The sequence below is a fragment of the Penicillium hordei genome, assembly GCF_028827395.1.
Source record: "Penicillium hordei strain IBT 12815 chromosome Unknown utg000003l_segment0_segment0, whole genome shotgun sequence".
Classification (NCBI taxonomy): domain Eukaryota; kingdom Fungi; phylum Ascomycota; class Eurotiomycetes; order Eurotiales; family Aspergillaceae; genus Penicillium; species Penicillium hordei.
The window spans coordinates 3,490,763-3,517,152 of record NW_026623144.1 but is presented as its reverse complement, the minus strand read 5'-3'; the positions used below and the strand labels follow the sequence as shown (position 1 = coordinate 3,517,152).

The window sequence follows — 26,390 nt, the reverse complement described above, 5'->3', positions numbered from 1 at the left end:
AATCAACCACCCCAACCAGCACACCAGCCTGCCAATTCCTCCTTGGAAACGGCGCATCTGCCATCCCCGTCAACCCCGAACAGCTCAGGGCACCGTGTATATAGAATACAGGCTAGGATATGTTTGCAGGTAGGAGGCGACACCCGAGCCGTACCACGAGCTAGCGTTCCGCCAAATGAGTAGGCCAACTGATTCAGTTCGTTTGTCGGATAATTCGCCGGGAGTTGAGAGTCTCGGTATGCAGACAGGGTAAATGTAGGGCAGCTGCAATTCCAGGCACGCAGCCGAACCTCGTAGCCCTTTTCTTGGGAAACCGAGGAACCCGGAAGTGAAGGCGGTGCCGAGGCAGATATCACAATGAAAATATCCTCATGGGCTTTCTCTAGAGATGTGATACATTGGTCGGAGCGCATAATTCGACGGACTAGTTTGTGGTCGAGAATATCAAGGGCAGGGAGGAAGTCATTTGGGAATAGACAGTGTAATGTTAACATCAGTGGTTTTAGGGTCTTTGAATGTCCGGTTTGTGCCAATTCTGTGATCAAACGATCAATGAAGATTTGAGGAGAATTAGAATCCATTTAGTGTGATGGAAAGAAGAGGTAAAGAGAATAGGAAAAAAAAAACAACATGATGAAGATTGAAACCAAAAAAAGAACAAAAAGAAAGTCCCGAGATATCCCAACTTCAACTTCAACTTCTACTTCTTCCCCTTCTTTCCCTTTTCCCCTTCCCATTTCCATTTCCATTTCCATTTCCATAATCCTTCGCTTTACCTTGCACCTTTTTCTTAATTTTATTAAATGTCGAATCTTTTTCCTTGACTTCTTCCTCATCTGCTTTCTCTCCCTTCTTCCTCTTCAGTCGATTGTAGTGCATTCCTTGAACTTCAAGATCCAACGCCTTTGCTCCTTTTCCTGCATCTTCAGTCAAAATTATCTGAAGTCGTCCACGTTGTTTAGTCCAGTCGACTATATCCTCATTGGAACCGGTACTAATATCAGAACCAATGGCAGAGGAAATAGCAGAGCCAATAGCAGAAGTCGAAGTCTTTGCTGCTTGGGCTGTATGGGCTGTTTCCCTCTTCTTCTCCCATTCATTTGCCCATTTCTCCCACTCCTTGCGCCTGGCATCCGCTGAGCGAGCTATATAGCTATCGACCACCTTGGGAACCATCACATCCAGTAACTTCCCTAATTCCTTGGGACCAAAGACATTGAAGCCCGATTCGGGTGCAGGACGCTTAGGTGCAGGATCCTCAGGTGACCCAGAACCAAAATTTGAGAACACACACCCGTCATCCAACGGATCGGAGTTGATCTCCAGGGCATTGTGTTCTGGGGTTCGCTCTGTCTGGGGGTTCTGCGCCTCTGGGCGTCTCTGTACTTTGTCATTCGTGGGTAACCGGCGGTATGTAAAGAGATAACCAGTGGCGAGATGGTTTGGGTTGCCTCCAGGCCCTTCGGGGTCCCAGTCCAAGATTTGTAGGTCATTTGCGTTGCTCCATTCATCTCCTTTACCTTTGACACCGATACTGTAATGACCTCGTGTTACATCCTGGCCATGATGCAAAACCACCGAGGTCAATTTATACTGGACGACTTTTCGTTGGTTGCCCCAGCGTTCATCCATGAACCGCGTCTCGATAGTGAACTGCTCGGTCAGATATACCTGAGTATCGATCTTCTCACCCATCACACTGGTACGGTTGAGCTGGACCAAGAGAAGCTCAGGGAAACTTCCAATTTGATCTTTGGCTGTCTTGGTGCCTCCACACTCCGTACACACACCGAAATCATCCTCATGATCAAAGTGGTTTTCGATTATATCGCCCAAAGTAGGCTTCTCGGGCAGTATATCGCCCTCCTCTCCGGATAAGTTGATCATCATAAACCGTTGCTGTCTTGAGATGTATCTTGGGTTACAAGGGTTTTCCCCAGCGCATCTCGCTGCCATGATGATTTCGACCTCGAACATATCTTCCAAGTCTTCTTTCCTGGAGTCTCAAGTCAGTCTTCTGTGAGAGATGTGGGGAATACGGGAGGAATTAACATACATCATAGGCTTAGTGCTCTTTTTAAGAGCGGCGTAAAGCACGTCAAAGTACTCTGCCGGGTCTTGTTCCGAGTCTACCCCGGCAGGTTTCCAACCATGCAAGAGCGAGCGTGTTAGGGATTCAAAGGCAGGCATCCAACTTTTAGCTTCGGTTTCACCTGCCCAATACCCTTGAGCAATCTCAGCCAGTTGACAAACTTGACATTCACTGGGACCGTCTTCAGAGCCCAGAAGGCAAACATGACCTTTCGGGGCATGGTGCTCCTTGTACCAGATGAGCCAATTATAGAATATGGGCATATGTAGAATCATTTGGAAGACGACATTTCGATAACAGTCAACTCCGGCATTTGGAAAGCCCACAGTGGTTTTATTGGGCAAGTTGGGATGCCAATATGTGGGGATGACGGTCTATCTTTTTTTGTTAGACTGTGTCGATGTTGAGGTTGACTCTCGGACTACCACTTACTCTCACCGTCCTTTTCTCCTTTCCCGACTTTATCCTTGGCTCTGTCAAGTCTTCCACTTCCCTCTCTCCTTTTTGCTCTTTTTCCTCTTCTTCTGAGTCATCGAATACCGGTGAGTACTTCTCCGGGACTTCCTCGAGTTGTTTAGGTTTGGCCATGATAGAATATGAAGTGCATAAATGATGTGAAGCTATTGCTCACTTGAGGAATTCGCCGTTTAATTTATCTTGCATTGCAATCGATTTTCATTGATTTCATGAAAGAAAAGATGGACTTCGACTTGGAATTGAAAGAATTCATGATAGAACCAATGAATCAACGATATTGAAGGCAGTGATCAAAGGAAGTCAAGGAATCTATTGAGACAACACCAGAGGCACTCATTCAACTTTCATTCAAACTTCATTCTGATTATTCTGATTATTCTGATTATTCGGTTCTTTCACCGATTCCCAGTTCTAGGATATTACATTTGAGTCGAGGTCGGGCTTACATCCTGAACTTACTTCCTTTGATTTCCTTTGAATATGTCCATCTCTAATAATAGAATAAATAGAGGCTGTTCACTCAAAAAGAGAAAAGTTGAAAATGAAGGTGACTTGGGCATCCCTGAGATCAAACCTGTCAGGAAACAATTTCGGTTCCAATTTCCGTCAAATTTCAGGGCCCAGTGGGACCCTAAATGAGTTGGAATCAGCCAATTTCCTTGAACGATTATTTTCCCCCCCGGCTTTTGTATAAGAATGTTCGAGACCAGTCAAGATAATCTTAACTCTATAAGTGTAAGGAGAAAGAATGAACCAGTTCCACCTATAAAGTGTCTATAAAGTGTTTCTGTCTAGAAGAGACTTGACCCCCACAAGGCAGCTGTTTCAGATGTGGAGTCAAATGAAATCGGAAGAAAGGTTGGTGATTGGTCGTCCAAAGATCCGGCCGAAAGCTCTTACCGTATATATTTTGTACTTTGTATAAGGACAGGGTGTATAGTCTATGCATGGATTTTGAGATACATCCACTCTCGGAACAAGTACGACCTGCCCCGATGATCCATAGCCAATATTGGATATATATATACATATACTATATATGTATATGTATATATACAAAAAAAAAGTAAGGTATTGACAGCAGGGTTCCTCGCATCTACCGAAGATCCACCGTTGAGCGCATTGCCCCCAAATCCAAACGGTTGAGCGCCACTTCAGCTGAAGCAGATGATCTCAATGATCTAAGTGGAACCCGTAAAATTCTCCGTTCACGGTGCATATGTGGCTAGTGGTAGGTACATCAGGTAAGAGACAAACCTATAACCTTCAAGAGAAACCCCCCTAATATCAATACCTGAAATGATTGAAAGGATCGGAAGGATCGAAAGGACAGAAAGGACAGAAATGACAGAAATGACAGAAAGGACAGAAATGACAGAAATGACAGAAATGACAGAAAGGACAGAAATGACAGAAATGACAGAAATGACAGAAATGACAGAAATGACACGAAAATAATGAGGTTCGAATCACTAAAAAAACCGGGTCCAACGGGTACGTGTCGGATATTTAGGGCGATCGCGATAATAAATAGAAAAGAGAAACACTCTGCGCAGCGCCACCAGCTCTTCGCTACCACGTAAGTCATAGTTATGATGATCAGACGTTTGCCCCTCTTTGAAACTCCACACCGTTATTTCTTCATGGTTGGCTGAGCTGGTCTCCCCCCACCCCCTGTGCACCGTTTGACATTCTGCGCGTATCATCACACCTGGCTTCTTCCCGTGTCTGACTACCTAACACCTTTCGTCTGAGGTCTCGGGACATGGCCTGTGATTTCTCTCTCTCTCTCTTTTTTTTTAATAAAATATCTCAATTCTTACCTTGTCATATCTCCCCCTTCGGACATAATCCGGGCTATTGGTCTACGGATTGTTCCCGTTGCTCCAAGCGGATCGTAAGGTCGATGAAGCCGCTGCCGAACGGGGCGTGTCTGTGCTGGCTTCCAAGCCAAGGGAGGCAACGATCGCCTTGCGAACGTTGTACATGATCCACTTACACACGTTCGACTCTGCCTTTTTTGTTGCCTAACAGGAAAGTTGATAGACGAGATTTGGAGGCCCAGAAGTAGGAACAGGTTGGGTTGCTGATCCTCGGTGCATTGACTGAATGGATGTTTCAGGGAAAAAAAAAAGATCGTCGTAGGAAAAGGGAGGTCATATAATATACCTTTAATAATATATCATTATATAATTTAAATAGAGAAAGGAACTCGTGTTCGGTCTCGGCGTCTGCCCGGTTTCTGGGTCCAACGGGCATGACGTACCTAGAATTCCATTGGGAAATTGGCAGGAAATTGGCAGGAAATTGACAGGAAATTGACAGGAAATTGACAGGGCTATTTAACGGAAATTGAAATGACCCACAAGTCCCTTAAATCTTGGAAATGCATGAACGCGTGCCCCGTCGTTCAAGAGACGGTTTTGAGACCTTAGCCTAGGCCTTGAGGATAATTATCTTAAATCTAGGTACATGATCTATATAGTATACAATAAGATTCTTCAATTTCACCAGTCAAAAAAAAGCAACAAAAAGCAACAACAAAGAGGGAAATTTATTACATGTTAGATTCAAAATTCACCACTTGTATTTGCATATAAATCTCTTGTGTCTCTTGTGTCTCTTGTGTCTCTTATGTCTTTTATATCTATATCTTTTATATAAAGAAACACATGGACACCCGAGAGTCGGGAACCCGGAAAAGCCCCGCAAAGAGCAAGGGGGAAAGAACCTTGGAAGTGAAGAAGAGAAAAAAATCCCCGACTGGTTCGAAGGTTGAGATATAGTAAAATCCCCGTGAACGTTACAAAGTACGTCCCCCAAAGCCGTTAAACGATCTGGAACTTTTAGGGGCTAGGCTCTGGACCGGAGAAGACCGTTCTGTTCTCATTTAACTAAGGGTGATGCGGGTCTCCGGATTTTATTTTATTTATTTTAGATTTTATATTTTATATTTTAGATTTTAGATTTTAGATTTTAGATTTTATATATATTATATTAGATTATTTTAATTTTATATTTTATATTTTACTTTTTCCTTTTTCCTTTTTTCTAATTTCTAATTTCTTAAAAATCAAAATCAAAATCCCCCAAAATATACCAATTAGGATTAATTAGTAGAATTAGTATAGAGCATACATGTACATAATTTAGTATGGTAACGATGTCCTCCCTACCCTGTACTCTATACCCTTCTCCCATGGAAGGTTGCCCCTCTTCCTTTTCTAGGTTAGGATGAAACTCTGCAGGTCATATCAAACATTTACCGTCTCTACTTTGCATACTTTGCATGCTGCGTATACTGGGTATACTGCGTATACTGCGTATCCTAGGCATCCTAGGTACTTTGTACTTCAGTCCTTAGAAAAGTCAAAGGCTGTTATTACTATTATTTAGATATTCTATCAACTATACACCTCAGCTCTCAAGACTTCACAAAAAATAGAACTAAAAATAAAAACCAAAAATAAAAATAAAACCAAAACCAAACCAAAACACAGATCAAAGTAGAACAGGGGAAACTGACCGCATCTTTAATTAAAACCAGTGGATATGGATGTATTTATTTTTTTTTACCTCTGTAACAGCCGTTACCCTTAATAGTCCACCCCCAACGGTCTAAGACTCTTCTTTTCTCCTCTCTCTTCAAGATAGGTTTAGATCAGCTGTCACTTCTGGATTCGTTTCACCTTTCAAGTTGGATGCTTCATATGGTCCTTTTCTCCCTTTTCTTCAATTCTACAATTGACTCTCTCTTCATTAACATCTCATATCCTTCCTTCCCCCTCCTTTCTATTCTTTCTATTCTCTGATATCCTGGAGATTTCCACAAATTCCAATTCGAAAAAAAAAAAATAGGCTGGAGATTCTACTATTGATTCGGGACGTTTGATCGTTCTGTCGTCATATTTGGGACAAGACTTGGGATCACGAGAACCTTCCGTCTACTCCCTCTTTCTTTTTTTTTTTCCCCCGCCCCTTCCCCCTCCAGTCGGGGATCTCCCTGCTGCCTTGTTTTCTATTTGATTCACCGGTGCTCATCCGCGCATATGATCGCGTTACAAAATCGGCCTATATTGCCTCCAGTCAAAGTGGATATCTCACTGCTACTTAAGCCCCAAGATGAGGAAGAAACCGCCCCGGCTCTGAACACCGGGTACCCGCCCAGAACCATAGGACCACCGCTGGGCTTGGGTCCCATGATGACTATGCCGGGCCCGGCTGCCATGGCCATGCCACCCTTGACCAAGACCGGCCCGTCGGGTGCTGCCAAGCGCCTGCAGCCCTCGCATACTTCCGAATCCCCAGCAAAGAAACAGTCTAAGTGGTCGCCAGATGAGGATGCCTTGATCATCGAACTGCGTGGCAGTGGGATGAAGTGGGAGGATATCAGCAAACGACTTCCCGGCCGCAGTGCCATCAGTTGCCGTCTTCATTATCAGAACTACCTGGAACGCCGAAGTGAATGGGATGAAGATAAGAAGAACAAACTAGCCCGTTTATATGAGAGGTAGGTTTTGGGAAGGGGGAAAGCATCTCGGAAAGGAAACAAATCCACTAATCTCACACTCATCTGATAGATTCAAAGCCGAAATGTGGTCCAAGGTAGCGGAGGAAATGGCTATCCCATGGCGTGCAGCAGAGGCCATGCACTGGCAGTTGGGAGAACAGGAGATGGCTCGACGCGCAGGTGTAGTACCATTCTCTCTCTCAAGTGCTGCCATCGATCCCCCCACCACCAGAACACGCCGCGCCAGCACTTCTCTATCCCGGCCGAGAAAGGGATCTTCCTCACGCGCAATCCCAGGCCATCTACCAGGTCTTCCACCTCAACTTCCCTCCCTTGAAGAGCTCACTGCAGGCGTTCCTGCATATGCACCCGCTCCACCTCCCCCGAGAGAGTTCTATGGAATTGGACGACCGCCGGAGATGGGAATTCCCCCACCAGGTCTCATGGGCCCTCATCCTGGCATTCCCCCTCGAACCATGCCCTAGGGATGAGATGACGAAGATGACGCTTACACGTCTTTCCTTGAGTTTCCCCTCTTGTTTTCTTCTTCTTTTTTCTTCTTTTTTTCTTTTGTGGTTTTCTGTTACGAATTGCATAGCGCCGGTTGGAGGTATATCGTGATTTGTGGGGATACTGAATCGTATAGATGATTTCTACCCCTCGGTGTTTGTTGCGTTCTTTCCCTTTGTTCGCAGAAATTTTTGCGGGGCCAGCAAGTGCGAATTGATGTGTTTTTTTTCCTATGACTCCGAGGCTGGTTCTCGGAGCGCATATCACATTTTTCAAACGTCATGAGCCGTTTTGGGGGTTGCGATCGCCCACCAGTTATCTTTCTCATACCCAGATTCTAGCACACGGCCGCCAGCATTGCCGATGTCACGCTCCAGCTCGCCTTCCGCGTACAGGTGGTAGTAGCGATGGAAAGTCTGAGGTTGATCACCCTTACGAACCCAGGGGACCATTCGGTCTTGCTCATCGCCCTTGTCCCAACCTCTACGGCTATTTTTTTGCTCAAGAGCCCAGGCGTATATCAGGATCTTCCCACCCTCCTGCGTCTCTGAGCCATGCTTCACAGTTCGCAGGATCTCAGCGACAGCTTGAACTCGCCGGGCCGGAGTGGAAAGATGGTGCACCACCGCTATCGAAATGGCAAAGTCAAAGGTTGCATCCCGGTGTGGGAGGTCAAGGATATCGGCCACTACAGTCGAATGCGGCTGGTGCTGCATAGCAATCCGAGCCAGGTTTTCAGATCTGCCATCGGGTTAGCCCATACTAAGCTAAAGGGATACAATGGATGGAATGGTATCCCAAGGAAAGAAAGCAGTCTATAGAAAATCCAAAAATCCAAAAATCCAAAAAGTTCAATAATTCATATCAAACACATACCTATCTGAAGCAACGATAAAAACATCTCGATTGACCATCAGGTTTTTGCCATTCCCACACCCTACATCTAGACCCACTGCGCCTGGTGCTAGGCTGGTGAGAAATCGCTCGACTATAGGCCATGGCTGGAAAAGTGGTTAGTTGGGAACCCGGCGGAGTTTTGAGGTAGCCGGCTCACAACACACCTTGTAACGGGTGGCGGAGAAATGCTGAGCAATCTCTTGGTACACCTCATGGACATTTTGCTGTTCATACGCTTCGCCTGTCTGTTGGGACGCCATGATGCTCTCGTTGTGAATAAGGTGGGAGCTGTTGATGAGTTGAAAAGTCAAGCGAGAACGGATATCACGTGGCTCGCGATTTGTAACGGGGCATAATATCTACATCATATTCAGATGTAGAATTACAGAAAGTATCAAGTATAAAACGTGAATTATGTCGAGTTTGACTGTATTATCTATTTTTTTTAAAAAATAGATAATAATACTTAGAAAATGCTCAGTGGCTGCAAAGTCATATATAAAAAGGATTATCGTCAGTCTTGAAGTATGACCGCGGTTCCTATGATAATGCAAGCTACTGTTATATAGTATAGAATATATTGTACAATGTGTCAAGACATAGCATATCTTCTGATGGACCTGGTCTCGATAATATAGCTCGATTTGAATTGCTCTATGGGAATAACTAGACATGTCCTTCTCACACGCGATAGCTCATACAATAAATTATAATTTTCCAGTATTCCAAGGTCAGTATTAATTAAATGCATATACTTGCATACTTATATACTTGTGTATTTATTGTACATATCGTACGTAGGTAATCTCTATCAACTAACTATAATAACTACAAGTAAGCTATCGCTTACGATGGATTTCTTACAGAACGTTGACTTCAAGATCCTACACCTCGTTTAGGCAATTGTTTATCTATATAACGTGCATTAAACACCGGTTTCCTTTAGTTTCACCTTGTCCTTCGTAAAGTGCATAGATCATTTGCCAATTCCATTCTGAACTGCGTGTAGCATCAAGCGGTGCCTGTTCCTGGCGGAGTCTGCTTACTAATAATCGCTTCTTCGAGGGGCGATATATTCCTTTTCCTGTCAACCACAGGGGAGCACAAGATTAATTGTAAGTACTACCCCGTTCAAAGATTGCCTTTTTTTTTTGTCTAGAATATGTTGTGGTTCGTTCTGCCATAAAATGCCACAAATTTGCCCTGGAAAGCTGGAAAGTTCCAGCAGCTTCTTGTAAACTTCTCAGGGGAATTTGATATTAGCAATTCAGCATGCAATAGTGCCGAATGCATAGTCTATTCTTGTTTGTTCTTTTTCTTCCTATATCAAGAACCTACGTTGATTCATAGCCCACTCTAACATTTCTTTCTAGAAACACGCAAAGGCAAAACAATTGATACACAGAGACAACATGGCGTTCCAGCCTACCCCGATGGATATCTCCGTCATCATCACCAATGCGGCTTTAGCAAAGCCCGGGAATTCGGAGCCTCGATTCCTGACTGAGCGCCGTATCACCCCAACCTGGACGGTGATGCAGGTCAAGGCAAAGCTGGAGACTATGACGGGAATCCCACCAGCATGCCAGCGCCTGAGGGTGAAAGTCCCTGGTCGACCTGACCAATGGGCCGATGGGGACGACCGCCTGATTGGGGATTGGGGGTTGGTGAAGGGGTCGGAGATCGAGGTTGGTTCTCTCTTTTTTCTCTTTGACTCTACTCTGGCTGCTTTACCGGACAGTAAACGCCGTGTACTTTGATTCGAGTTGTCGGGGGCAGAGTTCTATGTTACGAATTCTGAGTATATGCTGATTTGTATCCTCACCAGGTCAATGACAGCCGCCCACAAACCATGCGGGCTAACTTCACCGACTTGTCATCGGTCGAGAAATATGTGCTGCCAACCGAGACATACGAAGCCCGTTCGGACTCCGTATTGGCTTGGAAGAAGAATCAGAAGCTGGGTCGGTTTGATCCTAACGCTCTATCCCCCGAAGATGCTCTACGCCATCAAGTTGAGAAAGACCAGAACGAGGTTCAAACGAGAGGTTCGTTGAAACAAACACGAGACTCAATGCGATTTTCTTTTCTTTTCTTTTCTTCTTTCCCCCCCGTTGACCTAATGATATCTTGGCAGGAATCACTATTTCTAAACGAGCCATCGTTTTGCCTTCATCTCCACCGCATATTCGACGCGGCACGATCCGCTTCGTTGGGCCTGTTCCGACTATTCCTATTACCGGTCCGGGTCGCGAACTGCAACAGGATGCAGAACTTCCGGCAGATTTCCAGCCAATCTGGGTCGGGATTGAGCTTGACGAGCCGATGGGGAAGAATGACGGTAGTGTGGGCGGACAGCGCTACTTCGAGTGCTTAAGCAATAGGGGTGTCTTTGTGAAGCCCGAGAAGGTCGAGGTTGGAGAGTTTCCTCCATTGTGTCTAGACGACGACCTAGATGACCTAATGGAAGAGATCTGATATTCTGGGTATGTATACTGAATAAATTTCGATATTTTCGAATAAATGAGGTTTTGGTTCCAGCTTCTCTCAGTTGCTCGTCTATCACCAGTTATCACCAATAGATACTGCATAATTAACCGGAGATACAGGCGAAGAAGAAACCCCCCCCCCGGGAAAAACGCCAAATCCCCTGGTAATCGTATGAAAACAAATCGCTCAAGAACTGATAAGAATAAAAAGACATTTAGACACCCACAAAATAAGATTCCAGGGTATCCACGTAGAAGAAAAGTATCATGGCGCGTTGTCAATGCCGACAGACATGAGAACAGGAGTTGGAGGGCAAAGCTAATGGAAGTGATCATTTGCCTGTCTTCTTCTGCTTGCCCTTGGGACGACCCTTCGCTTTCTTAGCTGGGACATGAACAGGAGCGGTGGGCGTGTCGGCTTCGAATTCGCTCTCAGGGCCGGTATCATGAGACATCTGCGGTGCGTCGTCTTCATTCTCATTCTCATCGGGGACACAGCCTTGCGTGAAGAAAAGTCGAGCCTCCTTTTGATGGGTGTTTGCAAAGCTATAATAGTTACCTAGAGATGGGATCCTGGTGTCAGTTAACTGATACGAATCAAGAGGCCAGCGGAAATGAGACTCACCGCGAGGAACTTGGAAAACACAACCCTTTCCGGCACTAAACTGGACACCTGAGATATCCACTTGAACACGCCCGTGACAGACATAAAAGACCATGTGCATTTTCTTCGAGTTCTTAGGTTTCTTGACTCCATCAGGTGGGAGCTCCACAACTCCAGACCCGATGAATGACGAGCTAAGCAGCTTCGCAAATCGGAATGTCGAGTCTTTGACCTCTCTGGTTTCGATTCCAGAGGGAGCATATGCAATGTCTGTATCAATATGGATTTAGTAAAGGAACCAACTATAAAGGGCTTGAGGGTTCATACCTAGGACTTCCTCCTCCTTCGAACTGGTCTGTGTTTTCCCGTCCCATTTAAGGGTGTAGCCATGAAGAACACCGCCTTCCTTCTCCCAGAGATCAACATCCTCATCCTCGTCTGAAGAGTCATCCTTTTGTTTCTTGGACTTGGACTTGTGAGACGTTGGGCGTTTCCCCTTCTTCTTCTTTTCAGGCTCTAGCTCCTCGGTGCGAATTACCTCTTTAATGGTTGAAAGAGGGTACCGATGCCCCTCGGCTGCCTCCCCATCACCGAAGACGCACCGTTCATTGCGCCAGTATGCTAGTGGTCGGACCGAAACCCGCCCGGATCGAGTATGAGTCGCACTGTTGTCGGTAGGATTCTCACGCTTGAGGATATACAAACTTCGGCCTTTCAAAGGGCCTGTGCGGTTGGCGTAATTCTCAACCACTCGATGCAATTCCGGTTCTAAAGGTTCACGCACCGGTGGAGATGCTTTGGTGTTCCGCTTTTTGGTTGGTCGGGGGTCGACGTCTTCTTCGACATTACGGCGCTGAGACTTTCCACGTCCGCGCGGTGCAGGAGGGTTCGCCTGATTCTTGTCTACGTTGGCGATCTTTGGCGCGGCCTTCTTTGTTGACTTCGAGGCCACAACGGGTTCTTCCCGAGGCGGAGTCGTGTCAGCCGTAGATGAATTATCATCAGGATCGTGTTGGTCTTGCCCGGGAGAATCGGGTAGTTCCTCTGCAGCAACTGAATCAGAATCGACATTCAGACTGTCGCCGAAATTTTGTTGTACTGCGGTGAATGCATTGGCGTTCTCGTCGCCGTCGGAAAAGTCGGAAAAGTCATGTATGACTGCGGGCTCAAATTTTGCTGCTAGTTGGGCTTTTGTAGTAAGTTTTTGCCGTGTGCCGTTCCTCTGGTTCGAGCGTCCCACGTTCACCGAGCGAGTGGAAAGAGGAGATGGATCTTGACGGGATTCTGCCTGTGCGTCCGGGTAGCCTTTGCCATCGGACGGACTAGATGACTCAAGATCCTGCGGGTCTGGGGTTGATTGCAACGCTGGAGTCCTCCGTGGGGACCCAGTGAGGCCAGTCTTCATCGGCGACCGCGCGGCAGGCGGGGGGAGAAAAGAGGTACGTGAGCCATTTGTGCCTTTGAGGAAATCCATGGGATCTGGCGCATTGCCTATAGGATTTGCATCAGCACGCAACGAGTCGGTAAAATATAAGGTGCCACTGTATTGGCCCACCTTCGTCCATTGACATGCCCTCGGATCCAACTGAAGATTCATTTTCCACGTCTTCAAAGCCATTCAACTCCACAGAGGATTTTTCAGGAGATGAAAAGAGACCGTCTACTTCTTCCATTCCATGTTCGTCGCGTCGACCCTCTTTCAGAGATATGCCAGTGCGCCTAGACGCAATCAGTATATATGTCCAGTGAAATTGACCATGACATATTCACCTTCCCTTGGTTCCCACATTGGAGTAGTCGAAGTCGCGGGCCTTTCCGGGCCCTCGTGCCATATTGAAAGTTGAGCACCGGGATAGAATAATCAAATATTAAGGAGAGATTCAAAGAAAAGTAGTCAAAAGAGACAGAGACACAAGGTGGAGGGGAGGAATGCGGAATTTAGGCGGGAAGAGCAACACGCGCCCCCGCTAATCCCGAACGGTCGACGCGTTCACTCGATCTTCTACATTTGCCTTCGTACTCTGGACACTTTCTTTTCTTTCTATTCTTTCTTTTCTTTAACCCTCTTCAATTTTTTATATGCCTATTATGACAAATGATACTCCCTCCGTCAATCCTCCCAAGGAATCGTCTACCTTTATTCCTCCTAGTGTGATTTCAGAACCCCTTCTCTCCGGCGAATCCTACGCGTACTATACCCCATGCCCAAAAGCAATCACGCCCCAAGAGATCTCACCCACAATTCATCATACAGTTGAGAGTACACCATGTGTCTTGGGTGTCGATGAAGCTGGCCGTGGTCCAGTCATAGGGCCAATGGTCTACGGTGCCTTCTATCTCCCTCTTGATCTCCACCACTCGCTTTTGACTGAAAAACATAGCTTTGACGACAGCAAAGTGCTTACACCTGTTGTGCGAGCCAATTTGATGCATCTATTGAATACACCAGGAGACTCGTTGTTCGAGTCCTGCGGCTACGCGGTCAAAGTACTTTCGGCACGCGACATCTCTTCTGGCATGATGAGATCACCCACCGCAGTATACAATCTGAACGCTCAGGCCATGGATGCCACGGTGGAGATCATTCGAGGAGTTGTTGAAGACCGTGGGGTGGATGTGCGAGAGGTATACATTGACACGATTGGGAACCCCACCACATACCAACAAAAATTGGAGCGAATTTTCCCATCTCTCAAAATCACAGTGGCAAAGAAAGCCGATTCCCTGTATCCCTGTGTCAGCGCCGCCAGCGTGGCAGCCAAGGTGACGCGAGATGTTGCACTGGAAGTCATGTACGAGGCCGTGCTTCGCGGTGAGCAGTCACTTAGTCCAACCCCCGAGACTTGGGGAAGTGGCTATCCCTCGGACTCCAAGTGCGTCAGCTGGCTTCGACGCAACATGGACCCTGTGTTTGGATGGGGCAACGAGTGTCGGTTCAGCTGGGGCACCACGAAGGAGATGCTTGAAATGAAAGGAGGAGCACGAGTCGACTGGCCCGACGAAGAGGAGGAAGGGGAACCTCGGCTGGATGAGTTCTTACTGTCATCAGCCTCCGGGAAAAGCACGGGCAAGGTTGGATTACGGGATTGGTATGGCCACAGGCAAACTGAGGTTCTCTGAATGCTCATGCTCCGTGTAATGTGATTAGACATGAACCTTAATAAAACATTAATGATACCCCTTGTGCTTGCTTAAGCAAGAGTGAGAACAAACGAAAGATGGAATAGCATAAAAAGACTCGTACATAGAAACAATGGGTATCATGGGTGAAAAGATCTGGGCTCATCTGTGGAAATTCACAGTGTAGCAGTCGAGAAGTAGAAGTTGTCCCAGAGGTATTCATAGTCCTCCACAACACTGCTCACCAAGTCCAATAATGGCTTGCCTTTCATCTTTCCAGTTAAACTATGCAGCCACGACCTGTTTCACAATATCAGTATTCAAGGATGAACCTAGAGAGAGAGAGGCAGAGAGAACAGAGTCGGGGTTCTTACTTGGTGATGTTTTCATAAAATGCGCCTCGCATCATCCACCAGCCCATTGACCATCCACGCTTCTTCAGCTCCTCTCGCTCAAGCCCTGTAAGTCCACGCAGACCGCCAGCGACCCGTTCACGGAAGTCACGCTTTGCGAGCTGGCGGCAGCCATACTCCATCCCAAATCCAATAACCCATGGCCGCCAGCTTCGCTTATCACCACGCCACTTTTGCATCGCCATTGCGTAGACAACAGGCCGAAGGATGTATAGTACTTCAGCTAATTGCCCTTGTCCCGTCGCCCGGTGGAGGAGTGTCTTAGGGGGTTTGATGTCATCTGCTGTAAGCACTTTGGAAATGAGATAGTTCGACACATCGTTTACGTCGGGGAGAGACGGAAGGGAAAGTCCTGTGCGAGGCATCGTCCAACTCAAGTCTGAAGACCGCTCGCCGACAGGAGTGTCCATTCCGTTCCAGTCACTTCGTGGTTCCTCTTCTTCTGTAGTTCTTGGATCTACCTCGCGCTCTGGAAGTGGAGGGCTGACAAGCGGTCTGGAGTTGGTCAATCGCAAAAGAAGTAAGCGGCAGACTGCCTTTGCGAATTCAATAAATATGACCACGCGCCAACGGGTTTTCTGGCCGCGCCGCCGTGCCGCCATCTCCCAGAGAAGCTCAGTATACTGGAGCATTTGTAGCGCAAGCGCTACTTGGTGATAGAGCGAGGAGCGAGAGGTCCAGTATTTGGTATACCGGGAGTGGGGAGTGGGCGGCGGCCGGGGTACAGTCGATGGAAGCCTATCAACAACTCGCGAAACAAGAGAGTCATGGTATAACGATAACAACTGGACACTAGAGTGCACTGCAGGGGGGTATCAGTAGACGCGCTCACAGGCAAGTACAATGTTACACTAACCACATTCTGATGGTATTTCTGATTCGCGGTATCGCCCTGATAGAAGGTATTTGTTAGATTCTTCAACAACGGCATGATCAAACCGAATGAGAACTCACCTGGGATAATATAAGTCAAAGATCTCAGCGCCGACTCGACTTGACCAACCGAGCTAGCGTTCTTGGTCACGAAGTCTTCATAGATAGAAAGCCATTTGGATGGTTGCAAGAGCACCGGAGGTATTGGATTCTGAATATTGCGAACAGTTTCCATCTTTAAGCTGCAAGCATGTTGAGATAGCTGTGACGGAGGGGGATGAGATCCGGGGGAGGGTGATCTCGGGAGGTTACAGGGGGGCACGTGGTTTCGTGTCCGCCAAGATGCCTTGGGCCGAGGTTGATGCTTTTGGCCTTTTCATCCATACATACTTAGATCCATGCATTACAATTGAACTGACGGTTCGTGGTAACTTTTATGATGTGTTTCCAACCATAGAATAATATCGAACAGGTCATACATGAGGATAGAAATATGTAAATCTTATTCATCCGCCCATGTCCATAACCCCCCAGGGCGCATAGCCTCTCGATATCGCTCTTCCACTCTCTCACGCTCCAACCTCTTGGCAGCTTCAAGATCGTCCTCCTCCTCTTGTGTATCTGGCATATCAGTCCTCCAGAAGCCAGGAGGGGATTGAGCTCGTTGGTGAGTATGCCGATGTCGTCCATACTGGTTGGCCAGCGCCCTGGCTCTCGCTTCCACCAGGAGATTTTCACGCTCTTTGCCACTCAAGTTTCGAAGCAATTGTGTGTCTTCTCCGACAAACTCCTCGAGAACTGCCTGATCTTCTTCCTCTTGTTCTGCTCCAGATTTACCGGGGAGACCCCCAAGGCGGGCCATGGCTCGGAACCGATCCCCACAACATCCCGGGCGAGTGCAACCTGATAGGCATTTGCGGTCATCCTTCTTTCGGACAACTGCATTATATGCGTAATCAAGCCCTTGATTTCTAGCTGGGTTGATTTTGAAATGTCCCAACCCAAGACGACGAAGAGGTCTTGCCCTGAATGGTTCATCATCGGGGTCTATGTCTGGAAACATTTGACTTGACATCTTGGGTGTTGTTTGATCACTGTGCGGTGTATCGGTCGCCCTTGTTTGGTCTGGGCCGGAGACTCTGCTCGACAAATGAAGTGGCGATTTGGAAGGTACCGATCGTTCTAGAAGATTTTCTAGACGTCCCTGTGCAGACTCACCATTTGCCTTTGCTCCCGAAGATCCAAGATCGACACCGGAGCCGATTTTCGAAGACGTCCATAAGGATATCGCATCGTCACCATCTTCTGCCAGAGCTGGTATTGCGCGTCGCTCTAGATCTTGAAGGCGTTTTGTGGAAGACCCCAATGCAGATAATGTGGCCCTGCGTGTGTTGCCATCAACTGGTTGGAGTACAGATGACTGTTGGGATGTTTGCTGGCCGATTGTAATTCGCTTTGAGTGACGTGCATTGTTTGTATCGTTCTCTGAATTCCAAGCGTCTACATTATTGACATCCCGGTAGGCTTTCCGTTTGATTGGTGTGCTTATCCTGTCTCCTATCTCATCGAGATCTTGCGTGCTTACAAATTGCTGTTCACTGTTGTGCATTGAACCTCGGCCTGGACTCGAGGACAAGATCTCATTTTTGACAAGTGTAGGGCGCTCCGATCTGGTGACCGCCGGCTGAGTATGCTCGAGATGTTTGTCGGGAAAGGTTGTGAAAAGCCCCTGCCGAGTCTGCTTCTGGCGGGCATCAGATAAGAGACATGTTGTACCAGAAGATTCCGAGGGTTCCATATCGGGTCTAGGAGAGCTAGACTGGATGGAAGCCGACTCCGATATTAGGCCATGAATTAGTCTTTGGCTATCATCTTCAACTTTTATATCTGCATGCACATCATCTGCACGGGACCTTCGCAACCTGATGGCCTTGGTGGGAATATCTGGACACTCTTCTCTTGAACGTTTCTTTGAAAAGCCTTGGGCCTTCGAGTGTTCTTCGTCGACATCCTCAGGGTTGGGACTTTCCAGTCTGCGGAACGTGACGGGTTGGCCATTGAGAACAAGCGAGAATTCTCCACGCTCTAATTGTTGATCCCATCGCCGTAACTTCTTTTTATGCTGCAACACGCGGGATTTGAGACTACTCCAAGTTTGGATGAATGTCTGTAAATTTGTATAAAGCGCGGTGTATTTGGCCTCAACCCTTTTCCGAGACTTCCGAGCAGCGCGGTGATCATCACCATCATCCAGGTCACCTCCCCACAGATACTTCGGGTCAAATTCGGTCTCTAGATTGGCATATTTCCCGGGAAGTTCAAGATCCCGTGGATCCATTTCATATTGTTGCAGCTCACTCCGGAGTACCGTGATATCATGCTCAAGCTCTCGAATTCTGGTCTCTGACCGCCGCTGAGCTTGACTGGCTATTGATTCTTTAATTTCTGCCTCTTTGGCGTGTGCATCAATATGGGATTTCATGTGTTTGTAGGCATTGTCAAAGGAGGCATCACAGGCATTTGCCACAGCAACGTGGAGCTCCTTGATCACTTCCATTGTGAGGTTTCTAGTGTACCATCGAGGAAAATGACATGAATCATGAGAGAAGGAAAGTAAAAAAGAAAAGAACCCCCAAGTTGTAGACGTTCTAGTCAGGCAGAGCGAACAAACGCGACGCGTCGTGGCCAAACAGGCACACGTGAGCTTATCACTTACTGATAAGATTCCCTGGTGGCTCTACGCCGGCTCCACCTGCAATTATCCCTCCGCTTTCAACCACTGTGTCCCTCCGAGCGTGCGGAATGATTTCTCCGATTGATTTAACTAGTCTGCTTGCAAGTTTCTCTTTTCGTTAAATCCTGAGACAGGATGTCCAAACGGTGCAGAGACCACTGGGACTCCGATCTATCGCAAAAGCGGACCCGTACTCGGAACGATATTGGGCCTATTGATCGTCTGTCTCGTCTGAGCAATGAGTTGCTCCTCCATATCCTTTCATTTTTACCAGTATCATCCCTTAGCGTGTGTCAAAGGTATATATACTCCTATTATCCTCGGTCCTTGGCGGTTTCGCTGACTTGCTACCTCAACCAGGTTATCGCATCGCTTCTATGCTCTTGGCGGGGACTCTGAGATATGGAAAAGGCAATATTACTCGGAATGGGTGCGGCCCCGTGCCCGCCGCCTCGCAAATACTAGACGCACAACCCTTCCAGCAAAGACTGATTATTCGCCCAAGGTCGCAACATGGTTCGATCATGGGCATTTGGCACAAGAGGGCAATTGGAAACGGCAGTATCGGCTCCGGCATAATTGGTCCAAAGGGCTATGCCGGTTCACTGAGGTAGAGTTTCCTCAGCCACCATGCCCTCCTACGCTAGTCAGATTTTGTGCTGGGATTGTCTTCACCGCAGATTCAGCGCACGGGCTCCGGGCTTGGACCACGAGAGATTCAGCATGCTGTCTTGCAAGAATTCCTTTATTGGCTCCATCAAAATCATTCCCTCTGACTCCAACCGCCTTGGCGGTCAGCCAGATCCAAGATAAGATAGAGATCTCAGTCGGTCTGGAAAATGGTCACTTCAGCCTCTTCGTCTTAAATCTTCAAACGTCCCAGCTAGAATTGCAGTCCTCTCATGTCGGCTGCAGTGATTCTGCTATAACGGCAATGGCCCTCTCGTTGCCGTATTTAATGATAGTGTCCCAGCACAAAGTTCTGACCTTGTACAATCTGCAACCTGGCACCCATCGAGCAGGGGAAACCGCCGAGGCCTCGGGGCCCCGCCAGGTTGCCTCCCTCAAGGCAGATAACATTGTTGCACCTATGACAGTATCTCTTAGGGTGGCATCCTTTGAAATTGTGGCTACTGTTGTGTATAGTTTCTTCCACATTGGCTGTGGGTGGTCTCTAGGGATTCAAGAATTACGTCTAGGCAAAGACGGACAACAACTTAATTCCCGACTGGCTACTACAGTGGATTCCCAATTTGGGTTGAGGCCACTTCAATCCAGAAAAAGGCGACATTCTGCAGCCGGGTCGGTCGGGGATCAACTTCGTATCGACCCTGGGGCACCGTCTATCATACATCAACAACCGCCAACCTCCATGTCCTATTCCCATCCGTATTTGCTGACTTCTCATGCCGACAACACGTTGACTATGTACCTTGTGGTATCTACATTGGAATCTCTGTTTGTCCAAGGCGGCCGGCGACTTTGGGGCCATACCTCTTCCGTATCTGCTGTCCACGTGACCAACCGCGGGAAAGCTGTCTCTGTGAGCTCTCGAGGAGATGAGATTCGAATATGGGAGTTGGAGATGGCGATATCATCCCTGGGCCGCAAATTTTTCGAGGAGCACGGTGTTCAGCTCAACGCTGAAAACAAGGATGAGGAGCCCGAGCCCGAGCCTGGACTAGGAACGATCTACCACGATTTGAACGGTGCAAATGTGGAATCCGAGGAATTGACCCTGCCTATCGGATTCGACGAAGAACGGGTACTTCTCCTTCGAGAAAAGACCGGAACACAACTACTCGAGTGTTACGACTTTACCTGACACAGAGTATATCTATGGATATACATATATGTCAAGATATGCCAATAACAGTGGGAAAAAGAAAGAACCAGTCCCTAGGTAACTTTTGAACTTTGCATAAGCCTAAACCTGTTGATGTGTGTGGGCATGTAGCACAAGGTACTCAACCCTGTGACTGGGGACCCTGGCAGGACAGGGGTTCCCTATATAAGAGTCGGGGGACCCTGAAATTTTGGTTCTCTTTTTCCCCTTCTATTCTCAATCCATTACACCTTAAGAGATTTGAGAACCCTCTTTTTTCCCCCATCAAAATGGATAAGAGGGACAGGCAAACAGGGATTTTCTGAATCCATGACTTCTATATAAGGAAACTGGGACATAAGACAAAGGCATTACTGATGAAGAAGAAGAAGAAGATGAAGAAAAAGGACAGAAGATATAACCCATGTCTCTCAGGGCGGTCAGCTTTTGCGGGAAGATTTCTCCCCGCACTACAATATTACTTACTTTTTTTTTTTTTTTTGCAGACTCTTCATTTTTACTTGACCTTTTTGATTCCCTTTCTTTTCTTATAAACCTCTCCCACCCAATATTCAAATATTCAATTATGGACTTCCCCCCTGCTGGACGTGGTGGCTGCTTCAACTGTATGTTCTTTTTCCTCAACTGGGAGTCATTTTAATTCAGTGTGAATACGTCATATTCGCTATGAAGCCTGTGTGGCATTCGAATTGGATATGGATACTCTCTTGTGACTTCTATTGCCTCTTGCCTGCCTGTTTTTTTTATATATATATTTTTATATATATTTTATAACTAACACTCTTCCTTCATAGGCGGCGAGGCCTCCCACCAGGTAAATACAACCTTTGTCTAACTTTCCTCTGAAAATTTGAACGAAAAGGAAAAAAAAAAGAAGAACCTGAAGCTTATCCGCTCTTTGTATAGGCCAAGGACTGCCCTAAGAAGGGAAACCCTACCTGGTAATTCCCCTTCACCTTGGATTTGTCAATTCAAAAAGCTAATCCAGTCTTCCAATAGCTACAACTGCAACGGTATGCTCATCCCAAAATCGTCCATTAGACATTTGGATGGGTTTTTAGAACTTTGCTAATCAAGTCAATCACAATTACAGGCCAAGGTCACTTGAGTAAGTTGAAGTTGAAGCTCGCAACCTCTGGACTGGACTAACCTTTCAAAAAAGGCCGTGAATGCCAGGAACCTGCCAAGGAGAAGACGTGCTACCGTTGCGGCCAGACCGGACACCTTTCTCGCGAATGCCCCCAGGGTGGCGACAGCAACTACAGCGGTGGTGGTTCCCAGGAGTGTTACAAGTGCGGACAAGTCGGCCACATTGCGCGCAACTGCTCTCAGGGTGGTAACTACGGCGGTGGTTACAGCGCTGGCGGATACGGTGGTGGTTTCGGTGGCCCTGGTGGTGCCGGTGGTCGTCAACAGACCTGCTACTCCTGCGGTGGCTTCGGCCACATGGCCCGTGACTGCACTCAGGGTCAGAAGTGCTACAACTGTCAGTGATCTCGGGTGTCTCTTCTCGAGTGTGTCTCATTTTGTCTGGAATCTGCTACTAACTCATCATTAGGCGGCGAAGTCGGTCACGTCTCTCGCGACTGCCCCACCGAGGCCAAGGGTGAGCGCATGTGCTACAAGTGCAAGCAGCCCGGTCACGTTCAGTCCGCTTGCCCTAACTAAGGTGTTCATTACCCATTGCTTGCATTGCTCTTTTGGTCAACATCTTTCTACAGTTTCCATGGGATTGGACATTTTTCATGCATGCACGAAACGAATTTCTCTTTTTTCCCCTGAAAATGTATGATTAGAGATCAACAACTGACAAGGTTGACATGGTCTAACTTTTGATGCCTCTTATCTAGGTTGTTTGGTAATTTTCCCGGGTTGTATGATAACGCGTATAAAATGTGAAGTAGGGGAGCCTGACATATACGAGTATTTGCACGTTTTAAATCCTCCCGGCCTATCTCGTGGGGGAGTCGGCGCATTTACTATGTAGCTCAAATCGGTTCTGATTCCTTTTGAAAATCATATCATACCTTCGCTCCTGGAGAGTTGGGATCCGCATAGCGCTCGTAGCTTGTTACGAACTGCAACTGCACATCATAGCCCTCTTGTACTTGGGAACATCCCCACAGAAACGCTCTTCCTCTTCCCTGTGAAGATCCCATCTATCGTTGAACGGGTTCAAAGACATATGCATGATCCGGCCAAGAATATCTCGGTCTCCCTTGCGCTCCACACGCTCGATGACCTCGTCGAGAATCCACCCTCGAGGCACAAACTATCAATGGATTATTCAATCTGCACCGGACTTCAAAAGAGAAAAAAATAAACAAGGTTTCAACCAGTACTTACATTCGGGTTGACGGATTTCATGGCCTTTTGTCTTTCCTCGTCGTTTGCGGGGCCCCAGTCCTCTAGGACGCGAAGCCGCCAACTATCCAGCCATTTCGCAATACGATCTCTAGCTGTAGCCTCGGTGTATCCAATCCCACCGAAACCTTCAGCGTGGAAGAAGACCGAGGCTGCTTCCCTTCGGCCTTCTTCGGTATCCAGATTAGACAGTGGCATCCCCGAAAGCCGACGGAAGAAGTGGTTGAAGTCTAGTTCGAGTGCTTCGAGTGTGTCAAGCATCTCTGAAAAAAGAGTTTGGAAATCTGACTCGGCTTGTGTTTTCAGTCCTAGCCTTTGGCCCATCAAGCGCTTGTATTCGTTTAGGAATACTGCTTTGAACTCCTCACCCACACGCTCAATAATCTTCTCCGCGCGTTTGACGAGTTCAGGTTCAAACTCCTCTGTCACCCCATCGTTAACGAAGCTCTTGTCGTCAACCCGATTTCCAGCCCCGATCAACTCGCCTAGTGACTCCCCGAGTCGGACCAGATTCCACCAGATGATGCTGGGTTGGTTGCGATAGGCGTATCGCAGCATGTGGTCATCATGGTTCGGAGTGTACTGGGGATCAAAGTTGTCCATGAACGCAAACGGGCCATAGTCCAGCGACAAGCCGTAAATGGATGTGTTGTCAGTGTTCAGCACGCCATTCATGAAGCCGTAGGCCTGCCACGCAGCCACTGTCGTAGCATTGCGGCGAGCGATTTCTCGATACAGTCTAGCAAATCGATTTTCTTGTACGTCCTGGTGTTCTTGTACTTGATCACCAGGAATACCTCTTTTGGGATTATCGATTTGTGTGGAAGACTGCTGGTCCCGCAGCGATACAATTGCGGGAAGGGATTCCCATCCGCCAAAGACGTCTTCTGCGACATATGTCGCTAGCTTTCTGATCAGCTCGCGATCTCCGCGAACGCGAAGAAGATCAAAAGTGCCGATTCTTAGCCAACTCTCAGCAAACCGAGCAACAATTGCTCCTGGTTCAAGACGCTCTCGCAGTACCTTGGTATTGGGAACTAAGGTGAGTGAGAGTGCCCGAGTGGTTGGTATACCGAGGGCAGAGAGAGCTGGCAATCTTTCAGTGGTCTGTCCTCGAGTTTCATGCAAGGTTTCTTACCTTCTGAGACCACATATTCACGGATACTTGACCGGAGGACAGCTTTACCATCTGCGAAACGCGAATAGGGTGTTTTGCCTGCTCCTTTCAGTTGCAGCTCATACCGCGTATTTGTCTGCGGGTTGGTACATTCGAAGAGACTGATTGCACGCTAGTTTTCCGGTCATTAGTATGTCTAGGGAGCCAAGGACTTGGTTGCATGTCAACTTATTAACTTACCCCGTCTCCAAGTTGTCCGGCCCATGAACCGCTACATGTCGTCAGCCGTTAACGTTACATCCCTAGCTCCTTTCGTAACTTACAATTGCCACCCTGTTCATATTAGTCTCTTTGCATTTCTTATGCATGACGATGTCGATACTGACCTCCATAACACTGTGCCCATGGGTAGATTCCACCCTGTTCCTCGTTCCACCAAATCTCATTCCCCGCGACCAGTGCCTTGAATCGTGATGTTTGTTCCTCGCCTGGTTTGAATCCCAAGTCTTTCATCGCTTTCAAACTGACTCCCAGTAATTCTGGGTCATCGGTCTGCTCTGGGCGAATGTATGTGAACAAAGCTCCTTTGACCATGCGAGGCCCTAAAGTTTCCCTTGGGGCCGTATGCGAGGATTCCGGTGTTTCAAAAGCCGGATCAGAGGGCAATTTAGAAGTGAAAACATTGGATTTCGGTAATTCAGCCAGGGAGACCCCGGCAGTTGAAAGATGTGATACCATTTTGTTTAATGGATTCCGAACCGACGGTGGCCGAAAGCTGCGTGAAAACATATACCAATTTCTTGAACACGCAAGCACGCGGAAGTTCATAGACAGGGACCTAAAGTAATTCAATATGAATTCAAGTGAAGGTTCTAAAAGTATTGACGAAGTATGCAGAGGGAGCTCCCGGGATTTAGAAATGACATAACTTGATCATTATTAATCATTGCCCAGGCCCGCGGGCCCATGGGGCAGATGAGGTACAGCCTGGACAGGTCGAGGTATCCACCTACACCTTTCATCATCCTACAGTATAATTTGTCCTTTTTAACACAGAAACACAGATTGAAACCATGGCAAATACTATTGCATCTATTCCTATATTGGACCTCAATGATGGTACCTCGATCCCTATCGTGACTCAATCCGTCATTACACCCTCGGAATACGGGCAAGGTTCTCTAACAAATTCAGCTTGGATATGGCACTGGCACCGCATGGTTTAAGAAGTCCGACACCGGTATCAATCGTGAATTGGTCGAATCAATCAAAACGGCAACGAAACTAGGATATCACCACCTCGATGGAGCTGAAATCTACCAAACCGAGGAGGAACTGGGACAGGCAATCAATGAGAGCGGGGTATCTCGAGAGAAACTCATGGTAACAACCAAGGTCATCATCAATGTCGCCGATATTCCTCAGGCCATTGATACCAGTCTCAAGAAGCTCCAGCTTGACTATGTGGACCTGTAAGTGAACTCCAATGTGGTGTGAGTTGATGGCTCGCTCGGGAACCGCTTTTGACAATTGGAGCAGGTACTTAATCCATTCTCCGTTCTTTGCAAAGTCCAAGGAAGAGCTTCAAGCTGCCTGGGCTGCTATGGAGCAAGTAAAGGCATCTGGGAAGGCCCGGTCTATTGGCGTGTCCAATTTCCTTCGAAGTGACTTGGAGACGATTCTCGAAGCCGCTAAAGTGGTACCATCTGTGAATCAAATTGAGTTCCATCCTTACCTTCAACATGGCAATCTTGTTCCTTACCAAGAAAGTAAAGGTATCAAGACTGTTAGTTATGGTGGTCCCACTCCTGCCACACGGGCTCAGGGTAGGCCATTAGACCCTCTGCTTTCTTCCTTGGCCACCAAATATGCAGTCAGCCAGTCTGAGATCCTGTTACGCTGGACCATTGACCGTGGCTGTGTGTCTATTACCACCAGTGGCAAAGAATCCCGCCTAAGCAGCTATTTACGCACATTTACGTTAAAACTGACACCTCAAGAGGTTGAGGAGATCTCGAAGATAGGAGAGCAGAACCATTACCGTGCATTCTGGCGTGAGAGGTTTGCAGAGGATGATCGTTCCTGAATGTTGAGGCTTCAGGAACAAAACCTGGCATAAGAAACTTTTATAGATTCATTCCCTAACATCTTATCAAGATGACAAAGACATATACATCCTATATATACATACATGTATACATAGCTATGTTTATAGGTATATGAACCTTTTTATATCTTCAAATTTTCATCAATGGATAACTATACACTTGTACCTTATACCCTTGTACTGTATGTAATGAAATTGTACGGTAACGATAAGCTGATAAGGAACAGGAACCGTAAC

At 47.2% G+C, this 26,390-nt stretch overlaps 12 protein-coding genes across 12 annotated transcripts; 6 read left to right on the top strand and 6 right to left on the bottom strand.

Moving 5' to 3' along the window:
- Positions 1–2: 2 nt before the first annotated feature.
- N7537_006533 (uncharacterized protein) lies at positions 3–2,680 on the bottom strand (the record flags this gene model as incomplete). The annotated part of the gene is made up of 4 exons (XM_056897590.1): positions 3–535; positions 777–1,996; positions 2,057–2,466; positions 2,525–2,680. The coding sequence occupies 4 exons, from the start codon at positions 2,678–2,680 to the stop codon at positions 3–5; spliced, it is 2,319 nt and encodes a 772-aa protein (XP_056753375.1).
- A 3,938-nt stretch (positions 2,681–6,618) lies between these two features.
- N7537_006532 (MYB DNA-binding domain protein) lies at positions 6,619–7,564 on the top strand (the record flags this gene model as incomplete). The annotated part of the gene is made up of 2 exons (XM_056897589.1): positions 6,619–7,079; positions 7,150–7,564. The coding sequence occupies 2 exons, from the start codon at positions 6,619–6,621 to the stop codon at positions 7,562–7,564; spliced, it is 876 nt and encodes a 291-aa protein (XP_056753374.1).
- A 297-nt stretch (positions 7,565–7,861) lies between these two features.
- N7537_006531 (tRNA (carboxymethyluridine(34)-5-O)-methyltransferase) lies at positions 7,862–8,746 on the bottom strand (the record flags this gene model as incomplete). Its single annotated transcript, XM_056897588.1, has 3 exons — positions 7,862–8,330; positions 8,466–8,590; positions 8,651–8,746. The coding sequence occupies 3 exons, from the start codon at positions 8,744–8,746 to the stop codon at positions 7,862–7,864; spliced, it is 690 nt and encodes a 229-aa protein (XP_056753373.1).
- Positions 8,747–9,898: 1,152 nt separating this feature from the next.
- On the top strand, positions 9,899–10,964 carry N7537_006530 (TBCB family protein; the record flags this gene model as incomplete). Its single annotated transcript, XM_056897587.1, has 3 exons — positions 9,899–10,174; positions 10,315–10,534; positions 10,624–10,964. The coding sequence occupies 3 exons, from the start codon at positions 9,899–9,901 to the stop codon at positions 10,962–10,964; spliced, it is 837 nt and encodes a 278-aa protein (XP_056753372.1).
- A 343-nt stretch (positions 10,965–11,307) lies between these two features.
- N7537_006529 (Cupin domain protein) lies at positions 11,308–13,411 on the bottom strand (the record flags this gene model as incomplete). Its single annotated transcript, XM_056897586.1, has 5 exons — positions 11,308–11,534; positions 11,601–11,849; positions 11,907–13,070; positions 13,135–13,298; positions 13,350–13,411. 5 exons carry the CDS (start codon positions 13,409–13,411, stop codon positions 11,308–11,310), a joined length of 1,866 nt encoding a protein of 621 aa, XP_056753371.1.
- Positions 13,412–13,667: 256 nt separating this feature from the next.
- On the top strand, positions 13,668–14,699 carry N7537_006528 (ribonuclease H2 catalytic subunit RNH201; the record flags this gene model as incomplete). Its single annotated transcript, XM_056897585.1, has 1 exon — positions 13,668–14,699. One exon carries the CDS (start codon positions 13,668–13,670, stop codon positions 14,697–14,699), a length of 1,032 nt encoding a protein of 343 aa, XP_056753370.1.
- Positions 14,700–14,875: 176 nt separating this feature from the next.
- N7537_006527 (peroxisomal membrane protein PEX16) lies at positions 14,876–16,220 on the bottom strand (the record flags this gene model as incomplete). Its single annotated transcript, XM_056897584.1, has 4 exons — positions 14,876–14,999; positions 15,074–15,914; positions 15,969–16,004; positions 16,067–16,220. The coding sequence occupies 4 exons, from the start codon at positions 16,218–16,220 to the stop codon at positions 14,876–14,878; spliced, it is 1,155 nt and encodes a 384-aa protein (XP_056753369.1).
- A 267-nt stretch (positions 16,221–16,487) lies between these two features.
- N7537_006526 (SAE2 C-terminal domain-containing protein) lies at positions 16,488–18,542 on the bottom strand (the record flags this gene model as incomplete). The annotated part of the gene is made up of 1 exon (XM_056897583.1): positions 16,488–18,542. The coding sequence occupies one exon, from the start codon at positions 18,540–18,542 to the stop codon at positions 16,488–16,490; it is 2,055 nt and encodes a 684-aa protein (XP_056753368.1).
- Positions 18,543–18,854: 312 nt separating this feature from the next.
- Positions 18,855–20,544, top strand: N7537_006525 (WD domain protein; the record flags this gene model as incomplete). Its single annotated transcript, XM_056897582.1, has 2 exons — positions 18,855–19,018; positions 19,080–20,544. The coding sequence occupies 2 exons, from the start codon at positions 18,855–18,857 to the stop codon at positions 20,542–20,544; spliced, it is 1,629 nt and encodes a 542-aa protein (XP_056753367.1).
- A 586-nt stretch (positions 20,545–21,130) lies between these two features.
- Positions 21,131–22,233, top strand: N7537_006524 (uncharacterized protein; the record flags this gene model as incomplete). The annotated part of the gene is made up of 7 exons (XM_056897581.1): positions 21,131–21,170; positions 21,360–21,379; positions 21,472–21,506; positions 21,565–21,578; positions 21,659–21,673; positions 21,728–22,051; positions 22,124–22,233. The coding sequence occupies 7 exons, from the start codon at positions 21,131–21,133 to the stop codon at positions 22,231–22,233; spliced, it is 558 nt and encodes a 185-aa protein (XP_056753366.1).
- Positions 22,234–22,604: 371 nt separating this feature from the next.
- On the bottom strand, positions 22,605–24,826 carry N7537_006523 (uncharacterized protein). Its single transcript, XM_056897580.1, has 6 exons — positions 24,433–24,826; positions 24,370–24,379; positions 24,287–24,317; positions 24,068–24,218; positions 22,912–24,017; positions 22,605–22,837 (listed from the first exon to the last, which is right to left on the bottom strand). The coding sequence occupies exons 1-6, from the start codon at positions 24,782–24,784 to the stop codon at positions 22,637–22,639; spliced, it is 1,851 nt and encodes a 616-aa protein (XP_056753365.1). The 5' UTR covers positions 24,785–24,826; the 3' UTR covers positions 22,605–22,636.
- Positions 24,827–25,104: 278 nt separating this feature from the next.
- Positions 25,105–26,132, top strand: N7537_006522 (aldo/keto reductase; the record flags this gene model as incomplete). Its single annotated transcript, XM_056897579.1, has 3 exons — positions 25,105–25,182; positions 25,241–25,518; positions 25,586–26,132. Coding segments are annotated over 3 exons (903 nt in total), but the record flags the coding sequence as incomplete, so codon positions are not given.
- Positions 26,133–26,390: the final 258 nt, after the last annotated feature.

Bases quoted from the DNA above. Each gene is read 5' to 3' on its own strand.
- N7537_006523 (XM_056897580.1), bottom strand. From the start codon at position 24,784: ATGGTATCACATCTTTCAACTGCCGGGGTCTCCCTGGCTGAATTACCG. The intron at 24,018-24,067 runs GTAAGAAACCTT...AAAGATTGCCAG, and splicing joins TGAATATGTGGTCTCAGAAG to CTCTCTCTGCCCTCGGTATA. The intron at 22,838-22,911 runs GTAAGTACTGGT...ATCCATTGATAG, and splicing joins TGAAATCCGTCAACCCGAAT to TTTGTGCCTCGAGGGTGGAT.